The sequence below is a fragment of the Varanus komodoensis genome, unplaced genomic scaffold (assembly GCF_004798865.1).
Source record: "Varanus komodoensis strain SLA01 unplaced genomic scaffold, ASM479886v1 scaffold45, whole genome shotgun sequence".
NCBI lineage: Eukaryota > Metazoa > Chordata > Lepidosauria > Squamata > Varanidae > Varanus > Varanus komodoensis.
The window spans coordinates 1290483-1308313 of record NW_025336011.1 but is presented as its reverse complement, the minus strand read 5'-3'; the positions used below and the strand labels follow the sequence as shown (position 1 = coordinate 1308313).

The window sequence follows — 17831 nt, the reverse complement described above, 5'->3', positions numbered from 1 at the left end:
AAGGCAGCCATATGTTCTGCCTTACAGAGTACTATTCTTGATTGGAAAGCTGTCCAGTCCAAGTTCAACAGCCAGAAGGAGGAGCACTGAGGGTCTCTTGGACAATAAACTAGGCAGGCACACATCAGTCATTCCACTATGATAGGATGCAATACATCTCTATTTTAATTAGAGTAATTTGGATGCAGATTCCTAAATTTACGTATGATCATTTATGCAAATTGCTCTCAAGTTTTGTCCCTTTAAAAATGATGTATTTTTCTCCTTTTTGCTAATGTGTAAGTAGCCACCCTAGGAGCAAGACCAGTAACAGGTTTTGCACATCCTTAGGCAAGATGCTCTTAGTGCCCCTTGCCCCTTAAAAGGGCTCACCACCTCTTCCTCCCAACTGCTGCTGACAATATACTTACCCCTCTATCAGGCCCTGATCAGCACTATGACTCAGAGACAGAGAGGACAAGGTATGCATAAATTAATACTCTTTCTCCTTTGCTTGCTGGGAATGATGAGCTTGTAGTCCAACCCATCTCTAGGGCACACGGTTGTGGAAGGCATCTCTAGGTGAAGGCACTGGGTTTCTTCATGGGGTGTAGACCTTGACAGGTGTCTGATGCTAAGCAGGGGGCCACAACTCAGTGGTAGTACACAGTTTTTGAATACAAAGGTTCAATTTCTGGCAACCCCAAGTAGGGTTAGGGAATAATCTTTCTGTAACTCCAAAGAGCTGTGCTAGAAAATCACTGCCAATCAGTGCCAGCAATGATTGGTAAAATGGCGCAATGGTCTGACCCAGGATAAGGCAGTTTCCCTGATGTTACCCCCCAAGGCTGGCCCTGTCCAGATGCGTGCTCTGGGCCTTTTATTCTGGTTCTAAGCTCCAGTTCAAATTAAGCCCTGATGGCAACCCTAGTGATAACAATCACATCTTCATGGCCACTCTCTGAGGTCAGACTTACAATAGTAAGACCCCAATTTTCCCTCCTTTATAATCCGGCCAGCCTCCTCTTAACCTCTTCTTGGATTAAGCTAGAGCCAAGTGTCTAATCCAAGGAGCTTCTTCTCTGCTTTCCCGCAGCTTATTTATTTATTTATTAGATTTGTTTAAAGCCGCCCATTAGCTCATGTTTGCACCCCCACCTTTTCTGGACACCAGTGGTTAAACTTTTAAGCATTATCATAGCCAAATGCTGGATAGCCAAATCCCTTTGTCCTAAAACCTAAATGGATCACTAATGCTGCAGTGCATGCTAATCCCATGGAAAGCGACCACTGGCAAAAAGAGAGCTAACACAACCATTCAATGAGCGTTCATTGGCGAGACTTCCTTTAATGTCAAAGGAGTTAGAGACTGCATAAATTCCATACTAGGGGAACAGATGCCGATGGAAATGTGGGGCAGAGAGGCTAAAAGAGGGAAAGTGCAAAGAGAGGTACACACAGAACCAGCAGGCTCTTCTATCTCAATGTTCAGTTTTGAATTATGAAATCCCGGTGTTTGAATACCAATATTTTCACTGTTTGTTTCTAAATGAAGTTTTGGACTTTGAGGCATGTTAAACTATGCAGCAGAAGGCAAGCAGACAAAGGACAGGGTGGTAATCAAAGGGGGTGTAACAAAGATATATTGTAGTTTCACTCAACACCAAAGTTGGCACAATGCAAATTGTTCCTTTTGAACAATGCGTTAAAAGTTTTTGAAATTTGTTTGATACTTATAGTAAAAAAAAAGTTGAGCCTTGTGGTGGATGAATTTTAAAGCCTTAATAATGCATCAACTTGTAAAATTCAGTAGTTACATATCATGGTGATTGTGGTACTTTGCTCTGTTTATTTTTAAAAAGCCCCATTCCACTACCTTTTTATCTCAAGAAGTTTACAATGTGCAGTCACACCTAAAATAGTACCTCTCTCTGACTGGGAAGTGAAACAGTTCACTCTACCAGCTCAATTTCATGCATACGTAGACTTATACGTACGGAGAGGGATAAAGTGATCACAGCAATAAGAGAGCAAGATGAGTGCAGGAAAAGCACTGAAGCATATCAGAGTGTTGATTTCCTAGTGTGAAAATCTATGTTGGCTAAGTGGGAAGGGGAGTAGGAGGAGAGATCCACTGCTTGTTTGATGCATAGTCTTGCTGATGTTACTAAATGATGCAGAGAGATAATGTAGCTTGGGGCAGAAAAAGCTGCAACAGCAAGGGAGCAGGACTGCTGCAGATATCCATGATTTTCTGCTCTGAAAACTACATATTTGCTATTTCCAATGAATGTTCTGAGCAGGGCTCAGGTTAAGCAACAAGGATTCCAATCTGTATGGCAAAAAGATTAAGAATTCACTCCTGAGGGAAAGTGTAGCCACAGTGAACGCATCTCTATAGTGAGCTCTACAGTGGAAGTATGTCTACAGAAATAAGGGGACAATTTGCATATCATCATGAGGGAAGAAGAGGAACTGACAAAAAAAGGGAAGATGTGAGGGCCAAGAAATAAAGGTGCATGCTGATACTACTTTCACTTCTTTCACAGCTTTCCCTCATAAAGCAAGATATGCTATGGCACAAGCCCAAGAAACAAAATACACCATTTGACCTAGAAGTTTTTCCTCTTAATCATCATGTGCACAAAAGGACTATGTATCCTTAGAGGTGAAAGAAATGCACTCTGAACACAGTAGTAAGTAATTTTAGACCCTGGATTTAATAACCTTACAGGGGACACTTTAGATGGTCACATGCATTGTTTCAATTATGAGGCACACAAAGGTTTCTCTTTGCCTCTCACTTCCAACCACTGTATTTGTGTTTTGTAACAGCTTCTACATGCCTGAAGTATTGCAGCAATAAAAACAAAACTATCTGTCAAAGCTGGTTTAAAAAATATTTTTTAAATTAAAAAATATATTAATTTTTAAAAAATATACTCTGGGCATATAAGTTTAACATTTTAAACTCATTTAAATTATAGCACCTTCATGACTATGCTGTGCTGTGGCCCTTTTAAATTGTTTTAATGTGTTTTTATTGTTAGTATGTTTTGCACTGTAAGCCGCCTAGGAAGGCCTCGGCAATTATAGGCAGCCTATAAATATATGTAAATAAATGACCACAGGAAGGAAATAGAGTTTGCATCACAGCCTGCACATTTGGGAGGGTTATGGGTGGTGGGATAGACTTTGGCCCCAAAGTACACCCCTTGCTGTACCACCAGCTAATCTGAACTTCAGCACCTCAATTTGGCTCTGAAAGGACAAATCAAGAGGAGTTGTGAGCGTTAGAATGATTCAGTCAAAGGGGCCTTTGATTAATGGGGCCTTGTGGAAGCACCTGAAATGACAATGGGGCACAATTACACCCCAGTTGGAATCCTGAGCTCTCCTTGGGGTGGAACTTTTTCTAGAATGGTCCCAGGAACATTCTGGCCAGTTGTTGCAGGACAACCTCTGAGCTGGTAATACAATGAGGGAATTTCTCAGGCTATACTACACCAGCCTTGTCCTCTAAGAGGCCTCAGAGAATGAAATGCAAGGCCTAAGCCTCCCATAGCCTGGAGACATCTTTGGGCTGTGTCATGACCCCAACCAAGATGTCGTCAAGTGAAGTCTCTGAACTGGCAAAGTCTAAAGGTTGTATGGGTGCTTCTGACCCCAGTGACAGCCCGGCATCTTCCAGCAGCTGAAGAGAAGCTGCACCAGCTGCTCAAATAATGTGGGCCCCTGAGGAACACAACTCCCTCATAGAGTCGGAAAAGGAGGCTGAGCATCTGCCCAGCCCTGAAGTGTGCCGGCAAAATGTCCGTTGATCAGTTCTACTACTGAAATGGGAATTCATGCTAAGAGCATGTTCGTTGGACGATGAAACATTTAAATTTTTTGAGATATTTGTGCCCCTCAGTGTATGCTGTCTGTTTATATGTTTGCATATAAATGGCCTTCATACCAAGTATAATTAATTGTTCAAGTTTTTGGTCTTTGTAAATGGCTCAGAGAGCTTTGGCTATTGGGTGGCATAGAAATGAGAGCCAGTGTGGTTAAGAGCATGGGACTGGGACTCAGACGATCTGGGTTCTAGTCCCCGCTCAGCCATGGGGCCAACTGGATGACTTTGGGCCAGTCACAGACTCTCAGCCCAACCTACCTCACAGGGTTGTTGTTGTGGGGATAAGATGGAGGAGGAGACGTAAGCTGCCTTGAGCCCTTTGTAGGAAAAAGGCAGAATATAAATTGAAAAATAAATAAATTAATTAATTAAATGAGATTTGAACTGCTGGTCTTGTAAAATTGTCTCTGTCTGCTTTTGGACTGCCTTTCTTGACATTTTGCTGAACACATTGCCCTGTAGTTTGCCCCAGCACTGAACTTAAGCCAGACATGGTAGGCCCCCATACTTCACATATCCCAAGACAACACTGCCCCTTTGCACATGGAGGGCCTCAGAGAATGCACAAAGAGCCACAAAGGCTTCTCCACCCAGCTTATGGAATCCATTCTGGATTCTGCAGGCCACTTCAGATTTTGTGGTGTGGTGGAATTTATCTATCCAGTTCTCTGACAAAAATGTTTTTCCTAATTTGAGGAACCAATTGTGAGAATTTGCTCCATGCTTAAGTAGCCCGAGGAAGGCAAAAGTGACCAGGAGCGGCAGAACTTGTGTGAAGAAAATTGGAAGGAAATGAGGTGAAGGAGATGCATTGAGACAGGGGAAACAGAAGGGGAAAATGAACTTACTATGAAGTTAAAAATGCTTGGGGAAGAGGATATTTAAAGGACTCCTATGGTTCAAAAGAAATAATTTAATTAGACACAGATAAAGATCAGCATGTGTCACTGATATTTACCCAGCGTGAGAAAAGAAGGATGGGATAGCAATAGAGACCCAGGATCGATGCAGAACATTAATTAACAATGCTGGACTCTGCTTCCATTTTTATTTAAAAAATTAAAAAGTCTTGTTAAATGAAAAGAGGAAGGACTCAGAGGAAAACTTGCTGTGCTGTGTGATTTTGGATGCTGTGAGAAAAGCGCATTCACTTTTCACCTGCAGGATGTGGAATGCAGGCTGGGCACAATTATGAAGTGTATAATTAAGTTATGGGATTCATATCCACAAGATGAAGTGCTGGTCAATTGTTTAGGTTCTTTATGGTTAATGAATAAATATAATGCTCTCAATTTCCAGTCTCCAGGGGCAGAATATTCTCACTTATGTAGCCCAAATGGTGCCTCTTACAAGGGAAACATCAGCAGACTTGGGAGAACCCTGAAGCTTGCAGAACTACAAAACAGAGGGAGGGAAAATTTCTAAAAGCAGCCCCATGAGGCCTGAACATGCTCAGGGGCTACACAGTGCTGACAGCCTGGGAACAGACAGGATCATTGGAGATGGGGGAATAGAATGTAATGTATATTCCACAATGCAACATTTTGTATGATGTAACCTTTCTGGTAGGAGGCTAAATATCAGGCACTGGGAGAAAAGAAAAGGCAGGGCTGTTGCGTTCATGTCCTCATTATAGGCTTCTTGGTCACATCTGGCTCGCAGCCTTTGCAAGGTTAAAGAGCAGTACGCTATTGATAGACCTTCCAGGACAAGATTTGAGCACAAGCACTGGCAGTCCCTGTCAAACCCGAGCAGTATGCTTCTACTCTCCACCCTACTTGCTCCTGTATCCAGATGTTTCTGGATTGGCATCATTTTGCTTCATCCACTATATTCCATATCATCCATAAAATTCCATATTCTGGCCTGGCCAGAGATGAAGTGGTAAATGTTGAAGTGTAGGAGCTCATCCTGAGGGTCCCTGTAATCAAGTCCTCAGAGAAAGCCTAAATATGTAAGCAACTTTGTTGATCTATATCAATAAACTACCTCTAGCAGTTTCACCTAGCAGAAGGAGGCTTTTTCCAAAGCTTGGGTCTTAATGGCCCATCCAAGATCAAGCCTCCCCAGAATAAGTCCCATTACAACAATGAACAACGTATTGCTGCTGGGAAAATCCATTTCTTTCCAAATACTGGGAGAATATCAGCTATCTCAGGGGAAAGAGGAAATTTGAGCAGGGTGGCAGAAGATATCTCTGCAAATAAAAGAGAGCAGGTACACTGTCCCCTACCTGCACTACATCAGTAGGAGCAGCCAAGAGAACAGTGCTCACTGAACATTCGCCAACTTGCTTGCTTAATTGGGTTAAATGCTTAAAGATGCCTCTCAAGCCGTTTGATCTAACATTTTGTGTGATAAGCTTTCACCACCAGCTAAAGACCTTTTTATTTATGCAGACTTTTCATTAATTTCATTCTCTTTTCTTTGGCTGCATTGTATAAACAACAGACTGTTGCTGTTTGCTCCGTTTTTTTTTTTTTTTGGTCAACGTTATATTATGTAACTGTGTTTTATTATACCCTACTTTGGGATTATTTTACAGTGATGAAAACCAGTTAAATCTTTTCTTAAGTAAGTGTCATTCTTCTAGGTAATGATTAGAAACTCTGTTTTTGATTACATAAAACAAAATGCAGAAGTACAGAATAGGTTATCACAAAGCTGACCTATGTAGCTCCTTAACAGCAAATTCCTATAAGTAGTTTCCTTGGCATACTGCTAAGGTCAGAGTTCTTCTGCATATGCCACTCTCTGAATAGAGCCAAGGTTTGATGCTAAAAGATGAAGAAATCACAAAGCTCTGTGGCTCACGTTTTGTACCATGAAAACCTGAATTATGTGCTCATTGTACATTATGCAAGCAAGACGCTATGCAGGGGACCAAAGCCTTCCCACTGAGCAGCCCTGAGTGGGTCACTTTAAGCTCCCTGCTGGCTCTTCCTGCTTAGGGTTCTTTATGTTTGGACTGGACAGCCCTTCAAGTAGAGGATGACTTCCAAAAGAGGAATGTGCTCTTTCATGTAGGACTCCAGGTCACCCTCTCATATCCTGATTACCGTAAGAGCTAGAAACTTGCTTTTACAAATGAAAACTGAGATGAATGTCATGTCCAGTATCAAATCCAATCAATAACTAGAGCTCTGAGGAAAGGCTAAGCTTCTCTGAAGCTCTGCATGCCATTCTGAGGGTCCAGTTTTATTTTGGTGTCAACAGTGCTGCTTTTGACCTGTTCCCTTTCATTTGGTGAAGCCTGTATCAGACAGGCGAATATCCTACTGGATCTTGTTCTCATCTTAGTTAAAATAGCAGAAGTAGTAGGGTAGGTGAGGTAATGATTTTTGTCTGTTTTGCCTCAGGCACCAAAGTGTCTCAGTCAGGTCCTGCATCAGATTTTTAGAAAATGCTGTTTTTCTCCCCAGGTCAAAATGACATGGATTTTGTAAACCAGTACATGTATTTCCAGTGAGATGAGTTCACCTGGTTTTTCAAAGCTTGGACATTTCATTGCATCCCTGCTTTCTTGTGTTCAGCTGATCTACAAGCCTGGGAGGCTTCTTGAGATAATTTCTGTCATGTGGCACCAGATTGCAATTCAACCTATCACCAGGACTATAGGACTAAGAGCAGCCCCCAGCTCAACACTCCCCATGACAGACTGTGTCCAGAGGTAGTAATGAGGCATACAGACACACACTCAATAAAAGGTGCTTAAATGCAGATTTGCACATTAACAGCCTGCTGTGCACTGAAGGTACAAGCAGCTGAAGGAGGCAGATGGATCAGCAGAGAGGGATAATGCAAGGCAGCTAGAAGCGAAGGGGAAATGAAACACAGGAGCGCTGCTGGAAAGAAGCTGGGGAAGGGTGTGGTGGAAGAAGAAAGCTGATGCTGGTTGAGAATGGTGCTAACTAAGCAACACAACAGCTAGAGTGGGGCTACCCCTCAGACAGCAAGGAACATGGCCAAATATTGAATCTGTGCAAAATTACAGTGTAGCTCCAGGGCTTCCAATATTCTCACCCTTTCTACCAATGCTTTGATTCCTGCTCTCCATTGCTTAGCCCCTGACTTGTTCCCATCCCTCTGTCTTGCCTGTCTAGACCAGACCCTCCCAACCTGATGTGCCCTCCAGATGTGTTGGAGTAGGATTCCTCTCATCACCAGCCAGCATCTCCAGTGTCATAGTCTCAGCATGGAATGGGATAGACTGCTCTAGATTATAAGACCTCTGTATAGGGATGTGACAAGCCTATGGACGGTACTTGGCACATTGCAACCATGTACTACATGTTACATAAGAACAGTAGGAAGAGGAGGCCACAGAAGTTATAGAAGGCAAGTTTCTGGGGAGGAAGTTCTACAGGACAGGATTCATCACAGAGAAGTCTCTAGTCTGTATCTCTGCTGAGCTAACATTGTTATGTGACTTAGTTGGGAGTACAACTCCAGGGATCCTCCTTACCTGTGTACTGTTGAGGTCACACTGGTGTGTGTTTGCAAACCATCCCTGTCCATTGGCACACTGGTTTATATCAACGTTCTGGATTTTAACATCCATCCTCACGACCCCTCTGGAACAGATAACACACAAGGGGTTAAGCACAAGGGGAGGAGGAAGGAAAATGGCTCATTGTAAGTGCAGATGTTACAACAGCTGGCTGATGTGTGTGCATAAATGCTCCAGAAAATCTAGTATGGAAGGGCAGATAAGTGGCAAGACTCATCACTGCTGGAGGAACAAGCTATGGAAGACACTAATGCAACATTAGTGAATGCCGCGGGAGCAAGTAAAGGAGGTAGCTGGAAAATTGTGGAGGGGAGGGGCATACGTTTCTCGGTATTATCCCTGGGACACACAGATATTGCAGTAGCTCTTTGTGTTAGATCTGGTAAATCTCTGTCTATCATGCAGTTGGTAGGTGTGGTACAGAAGAAAAGGTAGCAAGTCTCTTCTGGTTGCCTAGCTTACTTCCTAGCCACCTCCCTATTCCCCTCTGATCCTCAGAGCCAGTCATTTTTCACATCAGTGAATCTCCTTCAGAAGCTTCATTGGCACCCCTCAGGAAGAGGATATTTTTAAATTTATGCCCCAATACCTCACAATTTAGAAGCACGGGGCTGCTAAGTTCCCTGGCCTTGAACCCCTAACCCTGCAATATGATCCACTTAAGGGAAGACATGTGATTTCCATAGGGCTCAAACACACATGTGTAACACATGTGAACATGCATCAGCCTCCCACAGCTTGATCCCCTTCAGATGCAGGATGGAGATGATACGAGTTGTAGTCTGACACAAATGAAGGGTGCCAGGTCAGGGAAGGCTGATCGACATGATTACAAACCAGCTAGAGCACGTGTGTTCCTAGATGTCCTCGGGCATCTGTGCTTGCCTGAACTCCGGAACAGACCGCTCTGAAGCTGCCAAAGAGGGCACTGCAGGTCACTGCCTGAGGAACTGCCTCTTTGTTGATGATTGATATGCAGAGGAAAGCAGCCATTGGTCAGTCAAGGGGAAGGATGGACTTATCAAATATAGGATACTGTGAAACACAGAATCCCAGGGCATCTAAGGGGAAACTCCTGGGAATCCTAAAGTAAAAGGGCTTATATATTGCAGGGAGAATGATCCATTCAAAGGGTAAGAGAGATAGGCAGACAGGAATGTGGTGGAAAAAATAGGTAGATGGATTGAAGGGCTGTCCAGATTTGGCTATTAGCAAGATGGCTTGGGAATGCTGTAAATCATGGAGATTTTGCCTGTCTAAACATGCATAGGATTGTGCTCCGAGACTGTAAATCAGAAATAAGCTTTTGAATTAGCTTATTAGGTTGGTCTTAACTTTGCTGCCCATGGTGAAAAAGGGAACACATTTTGCACATGCTCAGGTGGCTACTTCCTCCATTCCACCTATGTGCACATATGCAACAGAATAGATAAGAAAGAAACTGCAGATTCAGAATAGACTGTAGTACTCTAAGAGTTTTGTTTTTGAATGCTTTCCTCCATTGAAAAAAGAATGCCACTAGTAAAATGGCTAACATATTAGGGAGAAAAGTTGTCTAGCCCACCATGACACCTTCTGCCATTTCTCGTTCCCACTGCACATCCTTATCTTATGAACCAGGGGGATCAAAAGGGCCAGGGAAGGAACAAGCTAGGAGGAACAATGGCAGCAGATGCTTTCTCTGCATCAGTACCATCGAAAGAACACATAAGCTAGTGTGGTGAACTGCTTAAGAGTGTGACACTGGGACTTAGGAGATCTGGGTTCTAGTCTCCACTCAGTCATGGAGTTCACTGGTGACTTTGGGGCAGACACAGATGCTCAGCCCAACCTACCTCACACGGTAGTTTCCTCCTTCTCTGTTTTGCCCCTGTCAGGAGCTGGAAGCTCATAGATCTGAGTCCTGAAGCACCATGAATTACCAGTGTTACAATTGGGGCATTCCCTGGGCAGGAAACACTCCCTCTGTGGAGGTGAAATCTATTCTTTCTCATATCACTGGCCTGAGTGATGAGATATTTCAGAAGCAGAACATACAACCCAGTTTGGTTCCCTTTAGAAAGAGGAAACTGGAAACATATTGGTGTTCTCTAATGTTTGCATTTATTTAGTTATGTAGGTTGAGCATAGATCAGCCTTCCTCAACCTGGTATTCCTTAGATGCAATGGACTGCAACTCTCATCATCCCCAGATGGTTGGGGAAGACTGCCATAGGAGGAGCCCCACCTTAAACACTTCAACAGACAGCCAAGGTCCACAACTGTGTTTAAGGAGACAGCCAGCCTCCTAAGAGGCTGCTAGAACCCCAGCTCAGTTCCCTCTTTCACCCTGGTAAATAGATCCTACACCATCTTTAGACAGCAGGAGTAGGGGAGGTCCAGCCCTTTTGGAACTGGTTGTTCACCTTTATTCAGAAAGGCTGAGAGAAATGGACTAACAATTAGTCACACAGAACCTGGCTGTTGACTCAAATCCAAGTATTTGCCTCAGGAAAACCTGTAGTCCTCCTTAAAGAAACCTGACAGGAAATCCATAAGAATATGTAAGATGTTATGCAAATTAGCCTATTCAAGTCCACCCATAAACAGAGTTTGAGAAAAGCAGAAGTTCAAAGTATATGAGACCCTCGGCTATTCGATAGTATAAAAATGAAATAAATATCCAAAAATGTTGATGAAGATGGAAAACTGAAGAGGTCTATTGAGGAAGGGAATCTTTTGATCACCTTCTCCAACCTGCTGTCCTCCAGAAGGTTTGAACTATTTGGCCAAGCTAGCAAGGATTATTGGGAGTTAAAGTCAAAAATGTTTCATACCAGTTTGGGGAAGGCTACTCTAGAGGGATGGGGCAAAAGGTGCTTCCAGATAAGGCTGTGATGGTACCATTGCCTTACCTCATTCACTGCCTTTCATGAGGGTTTCAGTCACAACTTGGTTGTACAACTGTTGCAGCCCTGTTATAAATAAGTCATGGTGTGTTGTGGTATGGGCAGACACCCATTTTGAGTATTTAGGCCATGATTGGTGGAGGATTGCCATGATTTGTTACATTGGCCAAACCCAGACAGCAATAGCTGTTAATGAGGGTTAAACAAACCTCAAATAACCTTACAACAGGTCAAATAGCCTTCAGAAAACCATTGCCACTTGATTTTGAGTGCTGGGACATGCTGTGGCTGAGGCCTAAATAGGCAACCTGGTGTTCACTGGCGTCATGGCTCACAATGGCTTAAATAACCTACATTGAGTTGTGCTGCTCATGCACACCAGGTCAGGCTCTTCAACTCATAACCTGCCTAGAATTTCCCACTGCTTCTTCTGTCTTGTCTTGTTAATCTTTTAAGAAAGGTGACCTTTGAATTGTTAGTGCTAGAACACCTCCATCTGAAAGCACCCTTTATGTGTGTGTGTGTGTAGATCACTGTGTTTTGAAAATGTTGCATATGTCTGCTTTTCCCAAAGATACAGCACCAGCAATGTTTTCATCACCTACGTTTTTTCCTGGATGGATGATGATTTGGAGTACCATTGTTATGGTGTGCATTGCACTAGTCACTTTGGGAAGAGCAGAGGAAAAAGGTCAGTTGGTGAAAATTGAGGAAGTTAAGAGCTGTGGAGAGATCTGATGGAGATACAGAAGAATGAAAAGACGAAAGCAGATTTACAAGACATCAGAAAGTAGGGGAAGAGTGAACACAGCAGGAATGTATATTGAAAGACCCATGAACAGAAAACTGGTATCCAGACAACAGCAGTTAACTGGTGGTGAAACAACATGTTAGGTGGCAGTCCTGCAATTAGAACATTTCATTCATTCTTAAAATGGAGCTACAGGGCTGGAAGATTTGGTTCAAGGATGTGTTTGTGGGGATTGGAGGAGATATCTTTCCTGTGTGAATTCTCCAACTAAAATCCCACTGAAGCTGCTTTTTCCTGCAAAGGGGTGTTCCTGGGGTATAGGATATTGATCACAACCTCAAGACTTCCTCTCCAAGGTGAGATCAAGAGGACTGTGAGGACTTTCATTTGTAAAATGAAAGAAGAAATTTTTAGCATGCTCTTTGAACTGTCTGATTCTGCTCTAAACCACTCATTTCTGCTTTGCACAGTGCACAGAAATGCGAACATAAGATTATTAGTAGGGAATGCAGTATTCATTTGTAAAAACAACAACAAAGTAAATTAATCCCATCAAGGAAATCCATATACATCTTTTTTTAATGGTTAGCAGCGTGGGTTGCCCTGACTTGATAAAGGGGAGTAGATAATCTGTAGTAATCTAACAATGTATGTTCCTCAGTGTTATCATGGAGTCAGAGCTAACAGGGTCTGTCTCCCATCTCAGATCTCCTTGTTCCTTTTGAGTTTAGTTTCAGTCCTCATTGAGGAGGAAATTGATTTTCCTAGAAAAATCTATTGTTCCCTGCTGTAATACAAAGTGTTTAGCAGGTGGCTTGGTCTTGATTGGGCAATTTGGACTCATTCACTTTCTAAAGGAACTGCTTCTGGTGGAGAAGAAAACCGCTAGAATTGGTTTTTTGATATGAATTAACACCACTGCCTAGATTTTGGATTCCTCTTAGGGAATCTGATGCACTGTTAAAATGATGTATTTCATATGTATGAATTTACTATGATGTATTTTAACTTCTGATGTTGCAAAACACTTGGATATATCTTTTGGTATAGCAAACACTATATACATTGATTTAATGAAATGGCGGATGAAAGAAGGAATGGGCTAAGAGAGGAAGAACAGAAGGAGTAGGGGCCATGCCCATTGCTTTCTTTCAGTAGTGTTATATGATAATATTAAACAAGGCATTTCACAAAATTTCTGAATTTAGCAATATTGTTTCAGATTCAATTGTGTTTTCAGATTTCACTTTTGAATTTGGCTTGGAAGAATGCCAAATTCACTTTATAATACACATTGTAAACCAGTGCTTTCAGAACATTGATTCCTATATACTCTAGTCACATTCATGATAGAGAATGTTGAAACCAATCTCTAGTACAATCTAGGGTACACTGTGGCTGTGTTCAGACTTAATGACAAGCCACAGTGAAAACTGCAGGGGCATAGCTTGTCATAAGGTCTGAACACAGCAACCAGAGCGAAGCATGGTAAGGATGGTCTCTGTGGAACCATGCAAACAAGGATCTGTTCTATGGTCTCCACATGTCACCATGGCTTGTTTGTGTATCTGAACTCGGAAGCCATGCTTTCGGGCAGTGTCCAAGTTTCTTCCATAAAGTTCTGCACAAGGTGTGACTGTGGCTGGAGCACTATCCAGGTCCACCTAGCTGTTCAGGTCCACCTAGTGCTCTGATTGGCTGCTCTGTCGTCCTTTCTCCCACTTTTCTGTGTGCTACCTTCAGATGCCCACCTGCAGCTTTGGAATTTCGGTGGCAGTAAGAAGTCATCCTGCACAACAGCGGCTGCCTGGTCACTTGCTTAGCACTCTGCCTTCACTTTATGCACAGAAACTCTGGCCTCCTCTTGGGAAAGTGGCCCTGCAGCACAGAGGATACAGGCAGCATGCAGGACCCCTGCCATCCTCAGGATGTCCAACAAGCCTCACTGTTTCCTGCCCCCCTGCCAGAACTGCACAACAACCACTGTTTAAACTCTAGCCAGGGAACTCTCCGAGGCAGATGCCCACATGGACACTATCCTTCCATCCCTGGCATGGCTGCCTGTGCTGATGCCCTCTGTTGCCCGGCTGCAGGCAGGAGGCAGCCCCTGGCATTGCAGGCAAGTTTTGTGCATGGGGGAAGCATAGACAGAGATGCAGGAGGAAGTGGGAAGAGGTGGTATGTGGGTATGGGTTATTGAATTCAGGGTTGTCATGATGTGGAAGTAGACACGCTAACAAACTATGGTTTGTTAACTGCAAACAACCCAGAAAGAGAACACAAAGAGAATTTATTGTGGTGGTTGTTTGAACCAGTGGTTTTAAACTGGTAGACTCCTATATCTCAGGGACAGCCTCTATAGACAAGAGAAGCTCTGCTCTGCAAACATTTGTCCTCCATGTGTAGAGGGCAATAAGTATGGGGAGGGGAGTCAAAGGTAATGTGTTTTGGCATACTACCCTTCCTGTGTATACAGAGTCCCCACAAGGACACTGCCCGCACAAGGCTAAAGAAGTGTGGAATGGAATGTAGCACACACACAGTGGGCATAGTTAGGACATAGATAGGACTGTGTTGTCATGGTCTAATAGGAAATTATCTATATTTCTTTGTTTATTATAAATATGCATATCCTACCTTTCTGTGAACAATGCTGAGCAGGGCTGATGACAATAATAAATACAACAATCAATGAAACAATTTAAGCAATCAAGAGAGAAGAGTCAGCTATTGATCCTGGGCAGTGTTTTATATGAATCAGCAAGGGGCCATACGCTTTGCTTGGGCTAGGTCATCATGAGCTCTGCCTGCTTCACCTCCACGGCAGAGCACATCTTTGCATGCAGAAGAGACACTCTCTGTATGGCAGGACTCTGTGGGCCAAATACACTGTATGCCAAGGGTGCAGAACTGCTTTCAACCCAAGGGCCAAGTTCTAACAATGAACAGGGCTAAGGGAAAATGGGATCGGGCCAAAATACTGGTTTGTTTTGGTTTAAAGCTCTTACTGCCAGTAACAAAGCCTTAGAAATGGCATCTTAACATTTTAGAATGGGGGAGAAAACATGCAAAAGCTGGGAAACAACACCACAATGGGGGAAAGGAGGTGGGGCCAGAAGGGGGTACAGCTATCACAGAAAGCCCAGCTGGACTGGGATCCCAGGAGGGCCAGAGGTGTGAGTTGGGCCATGTGCCCCAGCTACAAGAAAGAACACAAATGTGCATAAAAATTGTACATGGCCAATAATTTAAATAAAATATATTGCATCTCACCATAGCCAGGAAGACTGTGACCAGGTTGGGTACCCTCTTAACCCCATCTGGCCCTCTTTTCTTTGGTACATATAAGGCAGGGATAGGAAACCCTTCTTGTATAATGGGCCCTTGATCCACTGAAACAATCAAGCAGGGGCCACACAGCAATAATAAGATATCTGACAGACAGAATATCCACTCGCAAAGCTTCCCCCTTATTGTATTTACATAGTAGAAGAAGCTTAAACTCTTTAATTCCAGGGCCCTGTTTCCCACTGGCAGTCCCAAACCACACAGAAAACTGAATCCATTTTTTTCACTGTAGGTCTATCCTCAATAAGTCTTGGGCTGGCAATACTACATTTACTGCAAGTCCAGATGTTCTATTTCAATCAAGGTGTGTGTGAAAACAGATTGAAAAATTACAACGAGGGTCTCCAGCCCCTTTGGACCTGTGGGCACATTTAGGAATCTGAGAAACTGCTGTGAGTACCATCACAAAATGCCTAATCAGTGGATCACCACTTTGGCATCTTCTTGTCACATCTGTGGATCTTAAGTTGTGTCTTGCTCAGCAAATTTTGTATCATGTCCATTGGACACCACAAGGTGACTTTAATAAAGGATGGTTTCATTCAGCTAATTGCTGCTGATGCAATACAGCTAATACTTTTCCAGCATATGTTTTAGCAATGTTTAGTAGTTGCTTCCTTTCGGGAGGAGGTTATTAGACAGATAAATTTTGTACTGGAATTACATTTAATATTTACTGATATTTGCCATACACGTTCTTTTAAATTATTTATATGTTTCATGGTGTGCTTTATATGCTTCATGCTCCACAATGGAAGCAAATTAGATTTTTTGTGCCTTTTTGACAGCTAAAAGGCTGGTATTACAAAATTGGAATGATAAACATGTGCTTCCTATAATGTAATGGACCAAGGATCTTGTAACATTTTTGATATATGAACAGATGCCATATAGACACCAACTTCAAATGGAAACTTACTTGTTTATTTGGTTCTCTTTTATTGAAGCCTCTATCTAATTTCTAGAAATTAACATAGATTTCATACAAATCAATGCACATATATTAAAATTATGGAAATAATAATAATACCCCAATGTGGAATTAATAAGTGGAAATGTTGTTGTTGTTGTTATTTCCACATTGGGGAACCTTTTGTGTATGCCATTTGTGTATGCCCCCATTATGGGGGCTGAACTAGAGCAACCAGTGCTCAGGTTCCAGATTCAATCCCAACCATATCTAAATAAAAGGACTTGGTAGCACACAACGTGAACGATCATTTCCCTTACAGACTCCAGAGCTGCTACCAGACCATCAGGACTAGATCAGACTGCACCAAACGAGATGCATTGGACTCCCAACTCCCATCATCCTTGCACATTGGCCATAATGCCTGGGGTTGATGGCAGTTGTAGTTCCCAGGTTGGGGAAGAAATCTAACCCTGTATAAAGCAGATTCCTGTGTTCCTCTTGTATACGTATCAGAACAGAGTACCTTCCTTACAAGGAAAGGTTACAACACTTGGAGCTTTCTAGCTGAGAAAAAAGGCAAGTAAGTGGGGAACATGACAGAGGTGTATGACATAATGCACAATGCAGAGAAGCTTTTCTCCTTCTCGTATAATACTAGAACCCAGAGCCATCCAATGATGAGAGATTCTTTATACAATGCATTATTAAATGATGGAATCTGTTACTACCAGATGTTGCTAATGTGGATGGCTTTGAAGGGGAATTAGACAATTCACAGGGGATTCAACGATCAATTGCTACTAGTCCTGATGGCTATACATTGCTTCCAGTATCAAAGACACTGCTACGGAACATAAGCTTCTCATGAACAGCTGGTTGGCTACTCTGGGGACAGAATGCTAGATGAGATAGGTCTTTGGTTGGATGCAGCAGGAGGCTTCTTATGGAAATTGTACTTTTTCTTATACTTTGTTTGGGGCTTTAGAAAAAATCAAAAGCTCTGGGGATGCTTTTGCCCTTCTTCAGTGCCCAGTCTGAAGTGACCTTTTCTCTTTTAGGTTGTGGGGAAGGCTGAAAGCACTGGGAGAGGTGAGATACTCTAAACTTTTTCTAAACCCCATTCCAAAATGAGAGCTGCAACCTCCAGTCCACTGTGCATACCTCAACCTGGCACCATCTAAATGTGTTGGGATAAAATTACTACCAGCTCCTGTCAGTATAACCAATGATGGGGCTAGTTTGGAGAAGGCTGAGGTAAGTCATAAAGGCAATCTATTGGTCCTCTAGGCAGCATATAAGTATATTACAATGTATGGGGCTGGAGTATATCAGGATAAATAGCAATCCTGTAAAAATGAGCCATTTGCCTGGTTGCCTGTCTCAGGTGAGCAGGAAGAAGAGCTTTTGTAAATCAGAAGAAAATTGGCTCTTTTCTTTTCGTTAATGGGCCACATTAAATGTACAGATCTCTCTCCTCTTGCATAACTTAACTAACCACTGGGGGAACCTCCAATTTTGAAGCAAGCAACACCACTGGAGGAGGG

The 17831-nt window shown here is 42.8% G+C and overlaps 1 protein-coding gene across 1 annotated transcript in view; it reads right to left on the bottom strand.

The window, feature by feature from the left end:
- The window catches only part of GPR179 (G protein-coupled receptor 179), a 43202-nt gene that overhangs the window by 21634 nt on the left and 3737 nt on the right, over positions 1-17831 (bottom strand). The window contains exon 2 of the mRNA XM_044444505.1: positions 8343-8451. Within this exon, the coding sequence (XP_044300440.1) occupies positions 8343-8451 (109 nt within the window). The remainder of the gene's footprint in view (positions 1-8342; positions 8452-17831) is intronic.